Source organism: Anopheles moucheti, chromosome 3, assembly GCF_943734755.1.
Source record: "Anopheles moucheti chromosome 3, idAnoMoucSN_F20_07, whole genome shotgun sequence".
In the NCBI taxonomy this organism is placed as follows: Eukaryota; Metazoa; Arthropoda; class Insecta; order Diptera; family Culicidae; genus Anopheles; species Anopheles moucheti.
The window spans coordinates 6321078-6345364 of NC_069141.1; the positions used below are offsets into that span (position 1 = coordinate 6321078).

Below are 24287 nucleotides of genomic sequence, written 5' to 3' on the forward strand. Positions count from 1 at the left end.
ACCCGGACGAGTTCGATGAACGATTGATGGGTGGTATCGGATTGACAGGGTGGGTCCGGCGATGGTAGTGTTGGGTTCGACGCAGAATGATGTCCCTGCGGATGGGATACTGGTGAGCTTCGTTTAGTGGATTGTGCTGTCGGTTAACCTCAACTTTATTAGGTTTGGGTAACCAGCGTACGGTGTGGGAATATTGGTAGTGGTTACCGATATTAATGGTGTTACCCATGTTTATAGGTTTACCGCACTAGGAAATGAAGGTTACAAGTAATGAATCATGGGCCAAACATGAACATTTGATTTATCAAAACCTGTTAGGCCTTGTTTCTAGAATAGACCTTTTTTTTTGCTTGAAACACGTTGATTTATATTCAATATGTCCCAAAACAATTTACGGAACCATCAAAGTTAGCTAACCTATCCTTAATATATTTATATAATACTTGAAAAACAGCTTTGATCGTACTTCATCCCGGCACCAATCATTTCAGCGCTCCCGAAAGCGTCCTACACGTTGCATCATTGAATCATTTTGCTCGTGCCAATCGTAGCCCGAGATGAAATTTTTACGACCCCCAATTGCACACTTACACTCATTTTTCATTGCCATTTTTGCTTCTTTTCCATTACAGACGTGCCTCGCGTTCGGGCGACGTTGAACGGTGTCCGGCACGGCAGCTCCGGCAAACTCGTCCACCGGCCAGCGTCACAATGCCGTCCATCATCATACCATCCTGCCCCGGACACTGACACCGTGCTGCAGAACCGAACCAATTTTGGCTAGGGTCTGGCCCTGAAGAATGGTTCGGAAAAAGTCATCGCACAGTTCCGTGTCGTTTTGCTGTTTGTGCTAGGACTCGGCCCCGATATGGAGGACTGTTGAGCAGGTTCACGAATAAATAATAACCCATAAATCAACTGCCAAGTACTGGAACTGGATGCCGTACCGTACGAGGCTTTTGTGTAGCTGCAAATGCACTTGTGGAGGAATTGAAAGCATATGTAACACTTCCGTTTACCCGTTGAGGTGAAAGTGATGGTAGAGTGAAGAATAGAAAAGTCCTTTTGCGGAGACCGGAGAAGGTTGCAAACATCCATTGTTACCACGAGAGTAGAAAATAGGAGCAGCGTTAGCTAAGACATTTGATTTGAAATTACTACACTGTAAGAAGTAAGATAACAGCAGTTGCATGAAGTGTGCAAAGATAAGCTTAAGTAATTTTGAGAGTACAGACACATTTAGTGAACTGTCATGAGCGTTGCAAGTGACGTAGTTTTGTGTGCCAACGTTGGAACCAGTGGACAAACATCATGGATGGGGAAAATCGCATCATACTCAACGTAGGTGGTATCAGGTAAGTTAAAAGAAAAGAAGATGACATAAAGCCATGGATTTTTTTTCCATTTAGTACTAGTTAACACTAGTAAAAGCAACTGAGATTAATTCACATAATTATGTTTCTGAGTCTCCCAAGACACGATGCTAGTAATGAACAAAGAGATTAGCTAACAGGAATTAAGGGTAAGAAATTCTTCAAAATCTCTTGAATTAGACTAACACTAGCTCGACATAATCAGTTCATTTTGTGGTATTTTCCCCTGGTATCTTGTGTTGTCTAGCATTATTCCCACTAATCATATGTCACCACCTTTGCCATGGTTCATGATTTACAACGCCTAACTTACCCAAGACCGGAAAGTTCGCCAAACTCCTTTCTGTTGTGTCACAATTTGTCTTGTGCGCTGTCAACCCCGTTGGGAATAGTTTTGACGTTGGATGACTTGTCCCTTTTCTTGGTGACGTACTCGGCACACCGTGGCCCAGACCTTTGCCGTGACTAATGACAATAATGGCTAACTATATTAACAACTCCCCGGCTGTCGTGTCACATCGTTTCCCTTTATGCAACACTTTCGCCTGTTGGCCAAGAATAGGATGTGTGTGTGTGCGTGTGCGTGAACACTTTAAAGACCCGACGACTTGAAGAACGGTAGCCAGCTTGGTGTGGCCTTGTTTGATAATTAAAACCAATAAAGCCTTGCAGTTTACGCAGCCAGAACTATTCTAATTGGCTTCAGGTGGATCAGGTTGCGCTCGTCGGTTTTGCGAAGTAGACGAACTTTGCTTCTGCAAGACAACATGTCGCCGTCGTGTTCGTTGCTATTCGCAAGGGAAAACTTTCTGGGGCGAGTCTCGTTGTGTTGTGCTTTAATAAATTGCCCGAGACGACGGGGCTCAAGGCTAAGGTGGAGAGAGCAAAACTTCCGGTTATCTCACCTCAGGTGCCACCAGGTCGGCAACATAAACCTAGTGGACACGCAGAGACACACGCTCGGCCAGGTAGCAAACGTTAGACGACGATGACGATAATGGCTTTCGAATAGCGAGAAAAGACTTTCACTTGTTAGCATGACGGAACGGTCTACTAACTGCTTGAAAAGCAGGGAAAAAGTAATGTGAAAAACAAAAAGTACAACCAGATGGCCCAAGTAGGACAAAGATTCTTGATGTTCCGTTCGAGTTGAGAAATTCGCGTGTGGCAGAAATGTGAAAGTTTTCTCGTTTGTTGGAAGACATGCTGTGCGAAAGCGACTGCCTGGCAGCAAATTTCTGAAGGCAAACAAGTTACACCCTTTGCGAACTGTTTTATAGAAAAACATCATAAACTGATCAATTTAGTGTTTCGCTCTTCATGGTGGTAGCTGTTACGATGTTTTGGAAACAATATTCTATTAAATTCTGCTAATAATAATTTTCTTCCCGCGGTACAAATAATTCAACTCAGTTTTATTATGGTTCTTGTTCAACACGAGACAACTCTCCACCCCGAAATCAAAGTTTCTTCAATTTCTGCATAACCGCAACAACATTTAGCCCAGTCAACTAAAACCCGTAGCGAAGTTGTTCGTTAAGGTCGGGTCTTGTGCTGACGATGGCGGGAAAGTTAAATGTTTGCCGTTCACTATTTGCGTAGGAACGATTCATTGCCCCACTAAGCCATTTTAGTGAAGCGCCAGCCGACGCTAGCACGACAAGCATCATCATTGTGCGAGTGGTTGAAAAGACAACGAGTGCAGCTTTTAAGATGTGAGAATGTATTTATCTAACAGTCCCCCATCCCAAAAAATGTTTCCTCTAACGAGTCACTCCAGTGCTGTGAGCACTACGGAGAGCTAAGCTTTCCCTTCGCAAGTGCCGAACCACACTTTGTAGTTTCTTTGTGAGATAGTTTCTCTGGCCCGTGAGTTGGAGTGCTCGTGAGCGTGTAGGTACAGTAATTTTAAGCTATGAATGTGTAATGATGTTTACACTGTATGACCGCCTTCCAGATGAGCTGCCGACATGTGACGAAAGCGCTTCTCGAGCGCTTTCGAGCAAATGTAAAGGAGTGAGGTTTACTGCCCGAAACGCTGTTTCACTTCGAACACAGTTCGATGATGCTGCTAACCGAAACTGTTTGCCGTTGTCTTGCAGGTATGAGACGTACAAGGCGACGCTGAAGAAGATCCCGGCCACCCGACTATCGCGACTGACGGAGGCACTAGCGAACTACGATCCCGTCCTGAACGAGTACTTCTTCGACCGCCATCCGGGGGTATTTGCGCAAGTCCTCAACTACTATAGGTAAGGGACCGATTTTCTCACCCATTGCATTTAGAGCTAAAGTCATCGTTACCCTCTCATAATGCTATCAAGATAGAAAAAGTCCTACTGAAACGACTCATCACGAGCTCTCCCTCTCAAACCGCCGATGTACTTATTTCCTTCTGCGACACAATAGCGTACTAATAAAGGGAAACCCTGCAATGAAGCTTATCGCTCTGCAATAAAGCCATAACTCGCGAGCGAAGACTTACGCCAACTGCGCATTGTGGTGGTACTGCTGGACGCAGTTTTGCTATCGTAAAATCCCGTGAAATATCTCAGCGAATGGAGAAATGCTATGTTGTCAGTAAGAAAACTACTTTAACCAGCAGCATCCCTGTGCGGTGTGTGCATGTTGTTGGGAATGATATTCACATCAACGTTATTCTGACAAGCGTGCACCCATTACACGGATTGAAGTTTTGCAGTCTATGGATGTTGTGCAGCAGAAAAAAGAAGGTTGTGCTGCTTACATATGCGAATGCTATTGGGTGTTTTCTTTCAGAACCGGCAAGCTGCACTATCCGACCGATGTCTGTGGACCACTGTTTGAGGAGGAGTTGGAGTTTTGGGGTCTCGATTCGAACCAGGTTGAACCGTGCTGCTGGTCTACGTACAGTGTGCATCGTGATACACAGGTAGGATTGTTATCATTTTTCTACATCAAGATCTCTGGATTGAAGTATTTGGATTTCATGGATGTAATAGCGGTGTAAAAATTATGTTAAAATGATTGTGATTGTGTATGGTGGTTTTTATTCAAGAATCCAATTTGTTTATTATGCAAGCAATCAAGCATAATCTCTTATCGGGCATGAATATTTAATTAAACCAAAAACATCGTTCAGAAGATTCATTTTTTGATTACCTCGAAAAAACAAAAACCATTTGACTGCCACAAAATTATGGGATTGGGTGAGATTGTGATTTTGGTGTATTTTAAGATTATCTTTAGCTTTCCCCGATAGCAACATCCTCAGAAGCGCATCGGCCCAAATTTGCATATCTCTTCCGCAGCCAAATGCCACTCGATTGGCGAACGTGGGCGTACCGGGACCGGCAGGAAAATGGTTATGCATCGGAATTGTTAAATTTGCTTTCACTTGTTTGTTTCTTGTGTCTTTTCCGGGATAGAGCACACTCGCGATACTGGACAAATTGGAGCTAGACGATGAGCAACCGTCCGAGGAGGCGATTGCGCGGCTGTTCGGGTTCGAGGAGGCACTGCTAAACGGTGAACTAACCTGCTGGCAGCGGACGAAACCGAAAATCTGGGCCCTGTTTGATGAACCATCGAGCTCCACCGGTGCTAAGGTAGGTGGGTGGTGGAAGCATGGTACCGGAACCGAACCGCAGCGCGCTTCGATCGCATACATGAAGGATACGAGAAACCAGCGAAGAAACTTTATTTAGTCACTTAATTTATGCATGAAATAATTGAAGAACGCTTCGGCTTACCAGGCAACCAGCTTGGACAGGTCTGTCTCTTGCCGGTTGAAAGGTTTTGTGGTAAACCCGGGAAAATTATGTCACTGATCGTATCGATTGCCACGTGATTGGATCCATTCGCTGGCAGAGCGAAGCTGGAAGAGAGAAAAGGCTTCTTTGCTCGCAGCAAACCAGCAGCAAATTTGCAAATGTTTCACGAAATGATGAAGTCATAAGACATCTTACGCCCGAACGACAGTTGAGTAGGTGGAAGCAATAGTGACAGGACTACATAATTGATCGACTGGTACTGATTTAACACGGCATCGTCCGTTGGAAGTGCTGAATGCAAAAAAAGTCGATGAAAAGCATTCGTAGATCCGCATGCACTGCATCTAAGAATGTCTGAACAAACCAAAGCTAAGAAGAAAGACACTTTTTAAGGGAGCGACGATGGATGGTGGGGAAATAATAGCAAATGAAATGGACAGTCTGCTTTTCCCATTCATTCTACGTCCATTTGCATCACAGCAAGATGCGTTCCTAGAGTCAAACGATCAAAAGGTTGCGATGAACTCGAGATGAAGTTCTATCGTGAAAAGATAATTGACGGATGTCTTTTGATATCAGAATAGATGCACTAGGTCATTTGTTTGACGAATTAAATACTTTTGCCAATTATATCGTAAGTGTTTGCTGTTACTCAATTATCAGTGCTTTAGCATGTCATTTGATGACCACTGAGAGACTTTGTGCTGTTCGGTACGAAAAGCCTTACTATTAATATACAACTGTGATTAAAAAAAGCTAGGGCTCGTTTGATATTCGGATTAATTCTGACCATTCAAGAGAGTGCCTTCGGTTAAGGCGTATAACGATCCCCTAAGGTTAGATCTTAATTTCGGTTAGAAAATATCTCATAGCAAAAAAGATTAATACTCCATTTATGTTGAATTACATTCTTCACTCTGCATCATGTCTTTTAGATTGTTGCTGGAATATCGGTGTTCTTCATCTGCATCTCTGTGATATCCTTCTGCCTCAAGACGCACCCGGGTCTACGGGTGGAAATTCCGGCCATCCTTAACATCACGAACAACGGCAGCCTGGGCGCCCTGCCGGACGCACCATCCACGCTGGACGATCTCCTAGACCACGGACGGTTGGACGAGCTGCTGCTGGACTACGGTTCACCCACCATCACCACCACTACCACCAGTGCCACCACCGAAAGCCAACCCGCATCACCGACACGGCCGGAAACGACCACCCAGCGAACCGGACGCATCGTCTCGAGCGCCTACCGGATGAACTCGGGCAAGGGTGCCAGCATCGTGGAAAACTGGCAGGAAACATACGGTCAGCCACACGAAGCATTCTTCTACGTCGAGCTCGTCTGCAACGTGTGGTTCATCATCGAGCTGACCGTTCGATTGGTGGTGAGTAGTGCCGTTGCGATGCGAGAAATAATACCTGAGACATTGTGCCCAGATGGGTAGCGTGATTTTCGAATTTCTTTCACAAATGTTCGAGTGGCTGAAACTGGGAGGTGGAACAACGGTTCCGGGAAACAATTCCATTTTCCAGATCGTTAGCGTCTGGTACCATCTGGTGCGTCTGGTCTTTATGATCCAATCGATTGTGTAATCGCTTTTTTCACGCACAAACTTCCCCAATTTGGTGGAAAGTTCTTCACTTTCATCATCGTCCTTCACACATGGGACATTCACATGCAGATTGAATTGAGTTAGTCGGTTGCGTTTTTGCCTGCGCCATCCATCCCACGGCAGCACCACAAATGATCCCAATCGTATCGAAGCCCTTGTCAACTGACGGGGTTTTGTCGCGTGGAGATGCTGCACGAGATTAATGATAGGCTTCGGCCTTTTGCCGTTCTTTAGCCTGAAACCATCAACTTCAGCATTGGCAGCTGATGTGTTTCACGGCTGACGGTGAATGTCTTCGTCGTTTGCTGGGCGCAAATGTGGGGCTTCTTTTGATAGGATAAACATTGACATTCATCATGGTACTGTCGCTCCCCCCCACATGGGATCAGTAGCTGTGGTGGTGGATCCATCACATCTAAGATTGAGCTCGGAATGTGGCACAAGGAGCAGAAGTTGTAGAGATTTGTGTTGGCAGACATGTTTTCCTTTCATTACTATATTTTGCTTAGATACCCGAAGATACCGGGTTGATGATGAAACTAGTGCTTGTAGCGAGAAATGCGTTCGGTTGGCATATTCAAATGAGGACAGCCGGGCTTAGCCCCAGATTGAGATGAGTTCACTTTTCATTAGGATTTGTTTATTTATTTTTTAAACCTGACGTTCATCTTGCATACAACCTTAACCATCGTTACAGGAAAATGAATGCTTGTTTCATTTCATGACAGATGGTTCGTGTAAAAATGAAAAGTTCATGGTTTTGAGCCACACACAAAAAATTATTGTTAAGTTCTAATGAGGCAGCAAACTACCAAAACCGCTCGAAACCGGGCTCGTTCAATCATCGATAGGACAATCATTGCCGGCCGGAAAATCATCAATCAACTCGAATGCTCCCTACAAGCGCTACAGCGTCTGCCCAAAAATATCTCAACAAAACCACAAAACGATGTAGTCTGAGTCAGCACAAACGAACCACTCGAAAAGGGGTTTGATTAATGAACGGTTGTCGATTTTGAGCCACCACAAAGACACACTTAAAAGTATCATTAAAAACCCCCGAACCAGATGCGGAGCTAGCCGGCTAGCGAAATGAATCCCGTGATAAGGGATTAAAGTTCACCGAGAAGTCTCGAATGCTAAGCCTTTGCAATAGTCACACACATGCCCCATCACCGTCCACTATTAGCATATGGCTAACCCTTAGCAGCGGCACGTAAGCAACACTTGCGGCCCTTATTTTATGTGCCGTGAGGTTGTGTGGGTTAAAACGACACCGAATGACACCAAATGACACCTAACTATCGTGACGATACGGTTACGGTTAGCCTTGGGTTCCGGCACTGGTGTCAAGCAAGTCAACTAGGTCGAGGCAATGGGAGTCGAGAACCGTCATTTGAGCTTTCCCGGTTTCGTAGTACGTACCGTACCTTTTCCGAGTGCGCAAGCAGGGAGGGTGTGCATGTATGTGTGTGTGTGAGTATGGCAAATCGCAGGAAGGATGAGAATTAAATACACGTAATCGTCGTATCCCCTCGTAATCGTGACGATGGATCGGACTGACATTAACATCTGCTTACGGATGTTCACCGTATCCGGTCGTGCTGGTAAGCTGGTCGTGTAGCTTTACGTTAAAGTTGTACTTTTATCCTTCGTTGTACGGTGTTACTTGAGCGACAGTGGTCGACAAACGGATTGGTTAAGATGAGAGCGTATGGAGTACGCCATTGATTGCATTGAGTGTCACTGGTAGGCAGATGCTTTTGTCCTAAAGATGATTTTGAATTATTTCATCTCTAACTTTTAGACATTTACGCCTGAAAGTATGCAATGTGTGGACATGTTGTATCTTTTAGTCAGGAACTATTTAGGACGCAACTTACGTTAAGAGAGGTGTGGTTTCCGACCACTGGCTATCATTATAAAACCCGAATGGATTAACCTACGAAAGGTTAGCTATTATTCGTCCTCAATTGTGCCATAGTGAAAATTCTTGAGCAAGTCCATTCGATTTACATCTCTTAGACTCCACCAAGTGCTCTTTTGGTCATTCATTTCCATTCTTACTAAAGAAGTTTTCGACTCTACCTTGTCTTGCTTTCACCGTATGCATATCTATCCCTGGAACTCGCCACCACCACAGGGTCTCTTAGTGCACATTAATTTTACGATGCCACACCGTCCGGACTAGTGGCGGGAGCGTATAAGGAGAAGCAACAAACAGAAAATGCTATAAATTTAAATAAATATCATTTGCGCGTTTGCCTTCAGGTTAAAGCCATCCGGTTTTGGTGTGACGCTGAAGGACGCTTTTGGGGCCCAGATACGGTGGTGCCCATGTTTTGGCATTTGGAATGCCGGAACATGAAGGAGTACGAGTGAATGCGTCTGGATGGTTGTGTGAAGTAGTGTGTTGGTGGTATTTATGTCAGCTTATGAAATATCGACTTTGCGTTGCGAACGGCCCACCGAACTGTGCACGGTGGGCTGGACAGCCGTTTCCTGTGGAATGTCGCCCTTACAAAAGCCCCACACAACCAGAGGGAATGTGTAACGTATGCTCACACAGTTGTGTTATGGGTTTATTTGGTTTGCATAGGGTTTTTTTTTCGGGGGGCCCAGGCTATGTTGTGGCCACGCCATCGATCTTGGTTGCTCGAGCAAAACAACAAATATGGATAAATGTACGGTGGTGCGGGCTAACGAAGAACTAATAAGTTAAGCGTGTCATATTTTTCTTCATTTCGAACGAACTCGTAAGCGTTATCTGGTGATGTAGTAAAATCGTGCAAGAGTAAGCACATTTTGTTGTTGATTTTATTTTGCTGAAAGAGATAAAGTTTCACACTCAGCGATGCTTTTGTTCCTAATTCAATCAACCAGTTTTGGGGAAGCGTTCGACCGTACAGGACCGAAGATTGATGGCTCCCATAGAGGCAGTTTAAAGCTGTTTAATAAATCAAAGATTCATGGGGCTTGAAAACTTCAACCCCGTAAGCAACCCGCAAGTGTGAAACGGCCAGTCAAGGACAACCCAGTTTCCCGGCTGCTTCGCACGTTTGGTGTTTGAATTCGAAATGATGCTAATTAAAATCGAATAAATTTAGCCGGTTCCGGTGGTGGGGAGGAGCAATTATGGGCAACCCAGGACGGTGTTAACCTTTCGTGTTGGGTTGGTGTAATGCAGCTGATGCAAATTTAATTTCCCATAGCCATTTTCGGAAAAGTCGATGGTATGGAGAGGGCAACAAAGGCGAAAGGCACGGGGAAAATCAATTGCATTCATGTGCGGTCTAATGAAATATGAGGCTGGTGCATGATATCTATTTCAAGTCTGGATTTATTTTAATGCAACATTTTTTGCCAATGTTCATTTCGCTCATCTCATTTCATCCAATTCCAATTTTATCAAATAGAGTTTTAATGCGTGTTTAATCATTATCGTAAATTTCGAAATTGTATGTCGAAAGGTTTTACACAACAGGACATTTTCAAACCACAATCAATATAGTCACCAGAAATCAAGCCGAGCTGGATTTTTTGTAGTATTATTTACCAAACATAATAAATCCTAAATCAATAGTGTAACTTGCTTTCGTTCAAAACAGTACAAGCACTGTTCAATTCAAATAAAGCACACATTATACTTAACATAAACCACCATAACGCCTAACATTATACAATTTTAACTCTTCAGTTCGCTTATCTCAATATAATCTATGATTGCTAATTTAAAATCATCGACCTTAAACTTAACCTGTTTAAAAGAATTGCAAGTATTTCTATAGTTTTTATTTAGTATCTCAAACTACTCAATGTATCAAATTCGACTCACAAACTGAGAAATTCCTTTTTTCCATGAAAAGCAATCAGATATTCATTCAACTATCAAATGCAGATTTATGATCATTCATCCTTGACGCAAATCCTACCGATTTTCAAAAGGTAACAAAAGGAACGTTAGCACCACATGTTGGGCTTGTTTTTCCCTTCAATCGATGTCACTTTCGAGTGTTTTTCTTCGTCGCCATTCAAAGCGGCAGTTATTTTCGTCCCGAGAGCCCACTTGAGCGTACATAATTGTGCTTGACACTTGCCCTCTTTACCCTTATTGCAACCATTGAATTTACTTGCTTCTCTCTCTCTCTCTCACCTTATCTCCGCATCTCAGGTGACTCCGAACATTTTCGAGTTTATCAAATCGCCCGTCAACATCATCGACCTGGCGGCAACCCTTAGCTTCTACACCGACGTCTGCCAGCGGATGGGCGAACAGACGGGGCTGCTGGAGGCGTTCTCGATCGTGCGTATCCTGCGGCTGTTCAAGCTGACGCGCCACTCGCCCGGTCTGCGCATCCTGATCCACACGTTCAAGGCGTCCGCCCGGGAGCTGACGTTGCTCGTGTTCTTCCTGGTGCTCGGCATCGTTGTGTTTGCCAGCTTGGTGTACTACGCGGAAAAGCTGCAGGTAAGTGGCGGGCGGGGCATGTCTTGTGGGTTAGTAAAACAATACGGCTGCTAGTGAATGTGCGGGCAGACGAAGCACGGGTTGCTTCGGAATCGTCTTGTTTGCGTCAAGCTGTTACCTTGAAAGCCCCTTTGCCAGCATCACCGAAGGATGACTGCGGATGATGTTTGGTCTCTTGTGTACGAACCTAATACAAGCTGCGGTGTGTGTTTTTTGTGATTATGACCTGTTGTTATGGTAAACCAGACGGAGCGAGTATTTGTGCAAGCCCCAATCACCGCTGCCGGCTCGAGTGTCTCGAATGGTTCGGAGAAGAAATATAAAAATTACCTTCTTCTTTCTGCATTATAGCATCCGGTTTCATAACCACTCGATGGTTTTATCCCCAGTGCCACCACATTGATTCGAGTGGCAGACAAACTCTTTCGCTCCATGGAGACAGCATCAGCAACGGCGCACGTTATGATTGTGGCAATAAACTGTGTGGATCCATTCTGCACGCATCGGGCCGTGGCTAAGCCTTGCCATATTGCGCTTTGAGCTGGAGCTGAAGGGAAATGATAGCACAAAACGATAGGAAAAATGTTCCGCTTTGCTTTCTGCTTACTTGGTTTCGTTAGCGCCCACCGAGGGCTGATGAAAGAATATTTAATGAAGTGCCGCTTCATCTATCAAGCTATTCAGCGAATCGATGGCCGAACGGTTCAATAGCGTTAAACGACGGGACAAACAATGATGTTCGACAGTTTTCTTAAGTAATCTCCATTGCGCTCCTGGACTCAACGGGAAGGTGAATAGCCGTAAATGGCAACATTGTCGTTCACAATTTCCTGGAATCACGCCGGGTGGTAGGGGAAGCTGTTGGGGGAGCTGAAGGTGATGAAAAGTTCAAATTAATAGGTGCTTGCTGTTGTTAGCTGTAATAGATTAAATTAATGCTCAATAACTTCCGGGAGCGAGACTGTAAGAGGGAAGAGTTCCCTTCCCAATTACTACAAAGTGTTACACCTTTTGTTTGGTGATATCAGGTTTAAATTGAGGTTGTGATGATACTATTAATAACGTGAATGGCTTTTACTAATTATTCGATATTGAGTTACAAAGAACGAGATGCTGTGGAGCGTTTTATTATCATGAAATTTTTAATTCGATTGAAAGTGTATATTTTTACGGCTCTTAACAGATATGCATTTAAAAGTACACAAGGATTTAAGTTTCAAAATAATTTCAATCCGCATTTTGAGCTCTTTTCGTTTTGTTTTTCATTCTTTTTTGTTTCGTTTTGTGGATTTTATGGATTAGCAGTAATGCACATTGCATACATTTAGGCGATTTCTTAAGGTTCTTACGCAATCTTAAAACGAACTGATTTTTTTGTGCTTATTAAATTTTAGCTCAATTCCATTAACAAGATTTCTCAATGTCGAGTGGCATTTAGTAATTACAATAAACCCTAAACACCATTAACCCATTGCAATTCCCCCAACATTTAGACTTCAATGCGGTCTGACCATTTCCACATAATGCCCCCTGCTCTCCGGCATTATCGTTTTCCATCATCATCAACATCATAATGCAGCAGAAATGTAATTTTCCATGCTAGAAAATATGAGCGCACATATCACATTTATCTTTGGCGGTGAAAACCCACTACACAGCTTCGCGCTCTTGCTGGCCGGAGAAGTAGTTTTAGTGTTTCGTTCATCTTGATGGTGCTTTCTGTGGTGAGTACACAGTGAACCGAGAACCTACACTACATCAACGCCCCGTTAACGACCCCGCGTTGCACAAAACAGCCGTCGTTTCTGCCGCGGGCAATCGTATATGCCGATATGAGATAAAGTTTTTGTTTTATGGTATTCCACCCCCCCGGTTCATTCTTTTAATGGCGTTAGGGTTGTGACGCCGTGGCACGTGTAACGCTGGCAACTGATGTGGTATGTAGGCGAAAAACTATCCACCAACGCGCAACCATTCTTTCGCCCGAGTAGTAGGCAACCGGTTGCTATGGTTGTTTGTGTGTGTGGGTGGAATTGTGTGAGTGTTGGGTAAGAAATAACAATCGTTAGTAGATTTTCGTGCTGCTCACTAGATGTCGCTAATGAGCGGCGACACGCTTGCCCCGGCTGCTGTGATGCTGCTGCGGGCAAGCGGGAAAACGCCGGGTGCAAATGAGATACGGCGCACGGCGGAGTTCCTTAAAAATAATGATCTGTCCAATCGGTTTTGGGGTTGAGCACGGTTGGTACGGGAACGAAAGATTTGTGCGCTCGGTTTGAGATTACGTTGATTAGGGTAAATTAATTTGAATTTTGTGTTAGCCGATTAAGCGAGCCGATCCGTGCGTTACGCCGGGAGCAGGCAAGTGTTTAACTCTCTTTCCCGTTCACCGAACTCATTTTTTCCTGCTGACCTTTTCAAACCTCGTTAATCTCGCAGTTTGAAACTTAGCAGCTGACACCATTTTGTTTTGCTGGTTTTTTTTGTTGGGTAACCCCCGGAGGTTTTCCGGCCTTCGTTGAGTGAAAGCACCAACCACTGAAACGATGTTCAATGTTTGAGCCTTCGCGTCCCGCAGGAAGCATAATTAAAGATTAAATCGTAAAGCCGGCTAATGATACGGATGGATAAAAATCATTTACGTCCATTGGACCGGTGCTGCGTACGGTACAATTTGCTTCCACAACCAAATAAATAAAGCAAAACGGTCCACCCCGATGTGTGAGTGATTTGTTGTTTTTTGTCCTCGGTGAAGCTTTGTGCATGACAAATAAAACACGCTCAAAAGGGGATTATGTGTACGGGGGATTGTATTTTTACACACCCTCTGACCCGGAACAAAGAGGACCCTTTTGCTGCACGGGTCATTATTGTCTTTGCAGGATTTAACAACACGGTTTACAGTTTAGTGGGGTGCATACATTACCGGTAATCTTTCGGCACTGATGTAAAGGATCACATTTATGTCACATAACACTTCGTAGCTTATGTTTTAGTTCTCTAATTATTACGTGTTGACTTGAACTTTATTTCTCACTTTTATTTCGCAACCCATGCTTTTTAAAAAAAAATTACGAACATTTTGCTTTCCATTCCTTTTCAGGACAACCCAGACAACCAGTTCAAAAGCATTCCGCTGGGATTGTGGTGGGCGATCGTTACGATGACCACCGTCGGCTACGGTGATATGGCGCCAAAAACCTATGTCGGGATGTTTGTCGGTGCACTCTGTGCCCTGGCCGGTGTGTTGACGATCGCCCTACCGGTACCGGTGATTGTCAGTAATTTCTCCATGTTCTACTCGCATACGCAGGTAAGTGAGATTGGTCGGAACCATGAGTCGGGAAAATGAGTATTAACGCTTGGGAAGCCCTTACAAAACAGGTTCATAATTATATGGTACAATAATGGGAGGGATTAAAGCTTTATGATCTTATTAACGAAATGAGATTTTTAATTTTTAATACGGATTAAAGCCGCTTAAAAGGTTGAGCTAATAATTTATATAGCTTGTTCCATAAACTTTATGTCGTGGACCACAGATTAAAGTGGATACAAAAAAATAAACAAAAAAAAACGGTGTAATAAAATTTCATAACTCGATAGAAAAATCTTCCAAGAGTGAGGAAGCATATTTTTCCTTGGAAAATTCACCTTAACATCACCACCATTGCTCATAACCAAGAAATGATGTGCGTGTCTTTGTGACGGTGATTCAACCTACAAAGCAAGACACAACATCCTACACAACTGCATTTTGCTTTTGTAGCGGTCGTAGGTTGGATGAACTCATCACATCCTTATTTCCCAAAAAAAGGAAACCCACTCGTTTAGGTGTTCCTTATCACCGTAAGCAAATCTAAACATGTTCGTTCATCAATCACCCATAACGAACATCTTGTGACTGGTGCAGAGCAGAACAAGTGAATCGTGTCTCTCCTTTTATGTGTGGTTGTTTTTTGTACTTCATTGCTCTTTAGCATGTTGTTGGTTGCTTCCCGTCATCGCGGGGAAAAAGCTCCCTACCGCAGGTAGTTCTCGAACAAAACTCATCAAAACATGAAGGTAATCTGCCCGTTGCGGAAGCGAGTGCTGTGGCATGACAGCCCGCCAATGCCTTGTTACGTACGATTTATGACCGTGCACGGCTTTGCTGAACTTTGTACCCACGAACAAAAAATGGGTTTCCCTAACCCGAAAAAACTGTTTGAGCACCGCGTACGATGCGCCCGTGCTTGTTGCGGTTCGCTGCCGACACTTTAGAAAGAGCTTACGAGCAAAAGTTCCCTGTTGCTTGCTGCTACTCCCTTCGGAAACGAAAAAAAAGGCAATAAAGACATTCCAATCCGGCGGAGCACTAGCCAGGAGTGAAGTGACGATGAGCCGCTCAGTGCCGATGTTCCGATAACGTTGACACTCTGTTCAATGTTCACACGCGTGCTGACCGGCTGATGCGATGATTAACGGTTTTAATCTGTGCCTCCGTTCCCGTCGATCGTATGCAAGAGCAGGCAAATTTGTCAAACTATCCGACCGCTTCGCTGTCTCCGTATATCGTCCAACCGGAGATCCGGCACGAACCGACCAAACTGTAAGTAAATGGCCTCGGGAAATGGGAAAGTTTTTCCCAAAGTAGTGCGAAAGAATTCTGCATAGTGATAACTTTCCCCCCAGCGCAGTGAGATGTGCCGAAGTGAGTTTGCAGCACGGGCGGACGTGAGCGGGTTTCGCAGACTTTGATTCTTGTTGCCAAGTTCCGGCAGACTTCACCGGAACAACCATCGCGCTATGGCCCACCGGGGAGATAGTGAAAAAGGCGTTCGAACGGAACTTTCACACAGTCGGAAATACTATCTGGGTGGAAACGGGCAGGAAATAGTGAACTTCTTTCACAGCAAAACTTAAATCTTCACTATCCCCCGTGCCAGATGCTGTCGGGTGAAAAATTGCTTACAGTTTTCATTCCTGTGCGATGGGGTTTACACTGCTGGATCGCCTTTCATTAGCAGACGAATGGGTTGATACTCGGAAACGGTTTCCTGTTGTGCCTTACGGCTCGTTTTTGTGGCCAGGAAACTATAAGACCAAATCATCTCAGAAGATACATCAAAATTATGTTCTTTCAATAACCTTTTGGCCCCGAAATCTCGTCCTGCTTCTGTAATGGTCATCAATTCATCATGCTCGGAATGGGGAGCTTCGGTATCGGGTGCGGATAATAAAGCACACCATTGCAAGGTTTCTCGTTGTGCGGCGGTGGTCTATATTGTCTTAATCTTGACCTTAATTTGTAGATTTATGTTCCATTTCGACGCGTCAGCTATGATTTATGTACCTGTCGCTCGGCAAAGTATGGTGGTTCTAAATTTTCTATCACAAACCGAAGCCTGTCTAGCCTTTTTTTTTTTTTTTTTTTTTTTGTTAACGGGGAGGGAACCTTCAAAAGGTACCCGCCTAGAGGGGCATATCGCGGCTAGACACCGCCCCTCGAGATGGGTTATGTGGGATTCATCATGAAGCTTGACCCGTGAAGCGAGTCAAGCGACCGATGCGACCGCACTAAACCACTCCTCGACCTGATCCGAACCCTGCCGATGCGCTGATGTGCGTAGTACTCCATGCGGGGTCGTGTGTGCGTAGCACCCTTGCTGTTGCGCACTACTGCGTCGTCCTTCCTGGTTGTCCTCGCTGCTGCTGCCGCTTCGTGTCTTCCGTCTGCTGCTGCTGCTGTTGTTCAGAATCCACCCGTCCGTGGCCGCCACTCTCGGGTGGGTCCTAGCTCCTGCTGCTGCTCTGGTTACTCGTCGCTACCGCTGCTGCTTCTGTTTTCCGTTGTCCTGGTGTTGTTGGTGGCGGGGGGCCGCTATTGCTGCCTCCGTTGATCCGCGTTCCTTCGTCGCTGCTGCCGTCGTCTTCTGGCCGTCGGCGGACTCTCCTCATTCCACCTCACTTGGAGGCTTTTGAAGATTGTCCGTGCGGCCGTTCGGACTGCTTCCCATGTACTGCGGCTGGCACACATTTCCGTGGCAAGGTTGTCCATCGTCAAGCGGGTGTGGCTCTGTTGCTGCATCTCGTGTTGTGCTCGGGCGAACCGTGGACAATGGAACATCACGTGGTCGACGTCTTCCACGTCATGCTCACACACCGGGCAGTTAGGCGAGCCCTCCAGGATACCTTTGTTGACGAAGTAGCTCCGCAGGAATCCGTGTCCCGTTAGGACTTGGGTAAGATAGAAAGCCTGTCTAGCCTTAAGATGAGAGTAATGTCCAGTTCCGTTCGGCTTTTTTGATAAATGATCGTGTTTGCCAGCGAGCAGACAAAGGCGTGCAAACGAAAGGATATTTGAAGATAATTGTTGTCTTGAGTGTAACTCGTCGAATCAAAGGCAAGGAGAGCAAACAATTTTGACAATGGTCGATTGTGGTGTTTTATTTAACACTCTGTAGCCCCTGAAAGTATGCAATCACAACAACAAAAAGCATTTTTAGTAATCAATCATGTACCTAGCGCCTTTTTTCTACGGTCAATTCATGACCTACAGAGGTTATACCTAGCTACTTCATTTCTCAAAGAATTTTTCCTGGAAAGAATGATGATAAATTTTGGAAAAGTATTTGGAAGCAACAGAAGTTAATTAATACTCTCAGTTAAATCATATTGAAACTACTGTAAAGTATTTTCAAAACATATTTGTCGAAACTTGTATACAAGCGCAATGTTTGCAGCATAAGTTTTTCGGACTATTGATCTTATTTGAGACTTTTTAAAGTTTACCCAAGGACTCGTATCGTTAAGCTGTATAACAATGAAACCCGCATATAACTTCCAACTTTCAATAAATAGGTCTTGTTGGAGTTGCCCGAGCAGAGACTCTTCCGTTCTAATTAACTGCACTTGACAGCTCGTTTTACCCACCAGATTGTTCCCATTTGCAGCCACTCGATAAGGTTTTCAAATGGTTTTCATGCAAAAAGAATCACACACACACAGACAAACTCGAAAAAAGGACACACCGAACGAAAATGAGTTGGGAAGTGTTCCATTGGCCCATTCGTAAAGGGAAAAGTTGATCAAACAAAACGCCCGGCTGACAGTTGCACGCTTGTGCAAGGCGGCAGTATTCAATGACTTCAAGCTGCAACCTCCACCGGCGCAACCCGCACAACCAAGGTCATTAGCATAAAATCATCCGCACTAAAAGGGTCACGGTGCAAAGTCTCAAACTACGCTTTGACTGTAGGGCACACAGATTGGGAGGATCCACATGACGAGAAGGAAGAATTCCTTGCTTCGTCGAGACAACGGCCGTACCATGGCAGCCCAGCTCGACTCAACTATTGACTGCTAATGCCGTCCTCGGGCATTTGTTTCGCTTCATTTGCTCGCTTCATCAGGCCACACCGCCGGCTAATGTGCGCTCATTTACCTGCTGTCGAGGTTATTCATGATGTAAAGCGTGGTGTTTTGAAATCCACGCTTCGTGCCGGGTTGGCAGGTAGAATGAAAAACACATTTTACGTCATTAGTCCCCGGCAAGTGATGCTGCGTTTCAACAAGTGAGACAGGATTGGTTGAGCACATGTGTTCACAGCGGACGGTAGCGATGTGTTTGGCCCAAACCGGCGCATCCTAGACATACAAAGGCGAGATCTATTTTTGTTCCTAAAAGGATACGAGCAATCCTCGCGCTGTACGTTCCGCGCCACTTGACTCCTGATGTAACGACAAATAAAGTATCCTTTCGTTGCGAGGTTGGTTTACGGCACAAACGGAGAAAAAGTCAGTGCCAGCGCGGGCGGATGAGTTTCGTTTTAAAAGGAAAAAGATTACTAAACTGCAACCAAACGGCCGTCTCTCGTGTGCCATGTTTCCCGTGCCACGGTCACAGGTGCCGCCTCCATGCTTGTAAAAATACAGGGCTCGCGACCGAGGCGGTGTTGTTCGATTTACATAATTTTCTCATTTAAATTTTTATCGACTCTGGCAGTATCTCAAATTGCCTCCATTTCTGCACTGCACTGGTGCGGGGCAAAGGATTCGCCGCGCACATTATGTGTCCGCTGTGATGGTTGTGCAAAAAAGATAAACATTGCGCAACGCGGCGTCTAGCGGTGGCTTAGTGGGGGAAATTTATCAATGTTTTTCATCGTGTTCGTTACCCTGTTCTTGTTGGTGATTTCGATAAACATTCCATCGCATTAGTTTGTTGCGCTTAGCGGGCACTCGTGTAAAAGCGATTTATTGCCTCATTGCGTAACAAGGTTCTTGACGCTTTGGTTGTTTTGCCTTCTCCGCTCACCTGATCACCATACACGTAGACCGGCGTTTTTTTTTGTTTGAAGCGAGAATGGCAAGGAGCCCCCGTGCTGACATAACTTTTATTTTCACACGTGTACGAGATAAAATATTTATTGTTAATTTTGCATAATACGCTGTTGATTACTTTCACCGATTAACTCGGGCTCGTGGCAAAACGGACCATAAATGTGTAACTGATCTCTCCCCCTTTTTCCGGTTCGGTGTTTGGGTGTGTGTGTGTGTGTGTGAAGGTGTACGGCCGTCATTTATATGCAAAGCAATTTGCTCCACTTCACGGGCGGACCTGAACAAACAATCTCGCTGATTGGACATTGGGTAGGTGACCGAAAACGTCTTGAGTGGTTTTTTTTTGCTTTACTCTATGAGGTTAAGGCTACACGTTTAACCACAAAAATCAGTTCGTTGGCTGGGTCATGACAGACAAAACTGACAAAAGCAAAGCACCACATAGAGCGAAAAGGTTAAATAACTTAAATGCGGCAAACGTTTAATATGCAAAAATGGTGGTAGTTTATTATTTTCTGCAAATAAATTTAGTGTAATAACACAGAAAGCGATTTGAAATCCAATGGTAGTAATGTACGATCAAATTTGTTTGGTGGGGAAAAGGATTTCTTTTTTTTAAACTTAGCTTGAAAGAAATTTCATCCTTTTGGAAGACAAACAACAGTTGATAAATATTCAACATTCCAAAAGAGTGAAACCATTCCGGTGGGACTCATGAGGTACCATAATTATTGAGTTTTGGTGCATTTTAAATATTTTGTTAATTGATAGACATACTGGTGAAATCTTTCAACTGATGACTCTGTCTAGAAGCGATATTATCATTGACTTTGTGACTTCCGTGTTATTGAGCAATTAAAACATATAGTTTTCAAATTAACGCAAGCGTTACAAATTCAATTATAATGGAATCAACTCCAACTAGCAAAACACAGAAACTCTCGTTCATGAGATTCTCAAAACAAGCACAAGTTTCACCTTACCTTTACCTCATTTTTATCAAACAATTAACAAACATAAGGTACGATGAAAATTTACCCCTCAGTTTCAGACAATTGAAACAAACCCTCCATCTCTACGGTTGCTCCAAAATCACTGGAGCATCCGACTCCTCTGGGCTAGAAAGGTGTTTTGCTGCTGATCAGATAATTTACCCTTCACGAAAGAGGCACAAATTTACACATCGTACCACCGTACCACACTTCCAACTTAAAGCCAAAAAAACAACAACATTCTGTTCAACAATATTCACCTACTCTGTCAGCGGGGAAGCATTTTCTTTAGCATGAAAAAACAAAACCGTTTCCCTTGCGCAGTGTAAGGGTTGGGCAAAACACAAACCCAAAAACAAACACAGTGTAAACAAAGACGTTGTTATCTGGTGATTATTTCTGCCCGCGCTTCGGCATGCAGGCACAACTTTTTACATTACTTCTTACTCTAGCTATAGGAAAAAAGGGACACACTTTGTTTCCCTTCCGGTCATCGTTCCCAGTGCGAAGTCACACTGTTTGTCTGCGCGAGAAACTGATGATCATTTGTTGTTTCTTTTCGCTTTCATTTTCTCCACAGGCTCGCTCAAAACTGCCGAAAAAGCGTCGCCGTGTGCTGCCGGTGGAACAACCGCGAAGGAAGCGTGACATGGGTGCGGCTAACCGGCGGGTAAACGCGCTAAAACACCAACACACCCAACCGACACATCCCGCCATCTTTAAGGATGCTTTCGGTGGGGCGAAAATCGGTAAGCTTTCGCCCGTTTGATTAAGCTTTTGGATCTCTTTCTCCGAAACGGCGAATGGAAAGCTTAGAGCTTTCATTGCCTTTGGGAGCTTTCGAGCTTTAATGTCCTGGAATTAGAGAATTCAAACAGAATGCCAACAGAAAAGATTCTTGTAATGTATATGGGAAAATTACCTCTCCATCGTCAGGTCACGTGAATGGCGTCAATGTGATAGGACTCACCCTCCAAGGACCTTCCGTACCGGGGCTGGCGGTTCTAAAGCCACCCGCCGCACTACAGCAAGGTAATTTGCAACGCAAAATCAATCCATCCGGGAAAACGCTTCATTTGCAAACAAATTTCATGCTAATATTGCCGATAATAATCCATTCATCTACGGCTCAACGACAAATTTGCTCAATTCTCTTCTGTCTGCTTGCGCTTTTTTATTATTTTCCTCCACATTCGCCCACTTCTTGCCGGTAGGTGATTTCATCAACGTGCCACAGCTGAGTTCCTTACAGCCCCGTCAGCCGACGACCGGAAATGTGGATTTATTGCTACCATTACAGCCAAAATTGCTCGTTCCGCTGGGTAAGAGATGCTTACGGAAGATTTCACATCGAACCGCGTTTGTTTGCCATTAATTCAACTCGATTTTTTCCCCTTTTTTCCTGTCTTCCCATTGACGGGCTGTCGGCTTGCGACTGCCGGCGACGCAATCTCCACAATCACGGGAACGCAGCAGTAGAGCGCCGAGAATCCAAACCGGAAGAAATGATCCCGCTGGAACCGAAAGTCACCCTGCAAAGCGACCCGAACGGTTTGTCCGGCAACAATACGCCGGGAGATGAATCTTGAACCGAGCGCTTTTGGGGTTGAAAACGGACCTTGGGGGGTTGTTCTTTTCGAAGCGCACGCACACATACACCGTGGAGCGGGCGGCATCGAATGGTCCAACATTGAGAATCGAAAGGATTTTGATTAGATTTGTAAAAGTTGTAAGCGAACGGTCAAGGAAAACTTTGAGAAAGTAGAATAAAGCAGGGAAGAAAAACAATGTATTTATTACCCAAAATAAAGGAACTACGCAGGGATACGAAATAAAAGCAAAACTAACGCGAACAGAAACTTAAAGCATGTAAGAAAAGTAAAATACTTTCATTGAAAATAAACTAAAATAGACTCGGGTTCGAAAGGTGGTAAGAGATGCAAAAAAACAAACCACCACTTCACATCACGAGCGCAGACAAGAAAGTTTGCATTTCGAGCGGGAATTGTGTTTCCTGGTAGAAAGAGTTTTGCGTTAAGAGAATAAAAAAAAACTATTGCAAAAACGAGTAGAATTTAACAGAAGCAAATCGTTTTTGTCATACAAAGACGTGCGTGCGTGTGGTTGCATTGTGGACGAGTCGTTAAGGACATTAAGCTTGTGCCAAGCGCATCATAAGTAAATTAGCTAGAAAATAGTTGTTTAATTGGATAACCGTGTTGTTTGTGCTCAACTTTTATACGATCGTGCGTCGAGCGGGAGGACGGGGACGGACAGATGATTAGAATCAAAACTGGAAACAGATTTCAAACCGTGGTGAAAAAGCAGCGTGATAAAGCGAAAGTGAAGCTGTATCTTTATCTCTCTCTGTGTCTGTCTCTCTCTCTCCCTCCCTCTCTCTTACTCGGGTGGGAAGTGTTAGCGGAATCCATAATGTATGTATGAATGTTACCACCATGTATGTGTGTACTGGTTGGTTTCGCAGCAAACTAATTAAACACAACCGAAACTGAAAACCCCCATTTATCGTCTGTGTCAAAATGTCCACCATTATCGATGTCCAACCAAGGAAAGTTATACAAACAACCACATGCTCGAAGGTAATAAAATGGAGTGTTAAGTAAATTGGACGTGGGATGACAACCATTGAAACAAGCTTTAAGGAAACAAAACAACGGTGGTGAAATGAGGTTTTTAGAAGGTGAGTAAGGTTGAGCGATGCAGTGGAATCAATCTGCAACCATCTACTCTAAAAGTTTAGTCAAGAAGGTAAAAGTTGAACGAAAATTCATTATTCAAATTTCTGGATAGTCTTCTGAACCACACCAAACCGGTCAATGCCACAATTGAGGAACAGTTTAATCAATTGACTGATAGGTTTCAAATCGTCGAGAGAATGTAAGGAAAGGATCAAACATCGTTGTGAAAGCTTCAATAAGTTTTGGTTCATTTCAATGGCTTTCAGTTTAGTGTCTAAGTTTAGCGGACTTGTAATGCGGTGTCAGCAAGAATGCGGATACAGTAAACTATATGTGTCAAGACAATTAAGCTGTTATGTTTAGTGAAAATGAGACCAGAAATATATTTGTGCGATTTTAAACAAATCAATGCAATTGGGTGGATTTTATTCACGGACAAAGAAATAGACTTCTGATAAATTTTGTTGTTGTATCATATTACGTAAATGCAGAATGCAAATCCCTGACTTCTGGAATAATTTATTTAAATGAAATCAAAATCAACTTTGTCTCCTAACACTCAAAACGAAAACCAAAACAAACACCATTAAAGCATTGCTCACCAACACACCACCACTGACCGTGCAGCTCTCCGGAAGGACAAGAAAAGACCCATTCGAGTGTTTGAAAATAGCATAAAGAAGATGTACTACGTTTTGAGATTTTTTTTACCCTGGTGGGACAGTGCTCTGCCCTGGACCATGGACGACAGATCGTGGACAATTTTTACTGCTGCTCGTAAATTTTGCAAATAAGCAACCATGCACACGCTATCCCGAACCGGAGGAAATTAATGACGGCTGTTTAGTGCTTCTGACGGTTAAACAAAGTAAATGACGGTGCGTTCTGTCGGTGTCGGTCCACTTCTCGGTGGTGGCCGGCGACAACCGAAAAGGCAATCGGAGGAACTCAAGACATACCGCGTTACTTACTTGATAGCAATGAAATTACGAAAAAACGAGAAACATAAGAGAAAAACAGCGATCCTCTTTTGTGGAGTGATTGCTACTTGTGGCCGAGACG

The 24287-nt window shown here is 44.2% G+C and overlaps 1 protein-coding gene across 1 annotated transcript; it reads left to right on the plus strand.

The window, feature by feature from the left end:
- The first annotated feature begins 1311 nt into the window (after window positions 1–1311).
- Window positions 1312–23621, plus strand: LOC128300256 (potassium voltage-gated channel protein Shaw-like). The gene is made up of 12 exons (XM_053036259.1): window positions 1312–1355; window positions 3476–3625; window positions 4152–4284; window positions 4781–4960; window positions 6061–6198; window positions 6424–6513; window positions 10913–11209; window positions 14313–14522; window positions 21107–21275; window positions 21463–21558; window positions 21741–21848; window positions 22000–23621. Exons 1-12 carry the CDS (start codon window positions 1312–1314, stop codon window positions 22113–22115), a joined length of 1731 nt encoding a protein of 576 aa, XP_052892219.1. The 3' UTR covers window positions 22116–23621.
- Window positions 23622–24287: the final 666 nt, after the last annotated feature.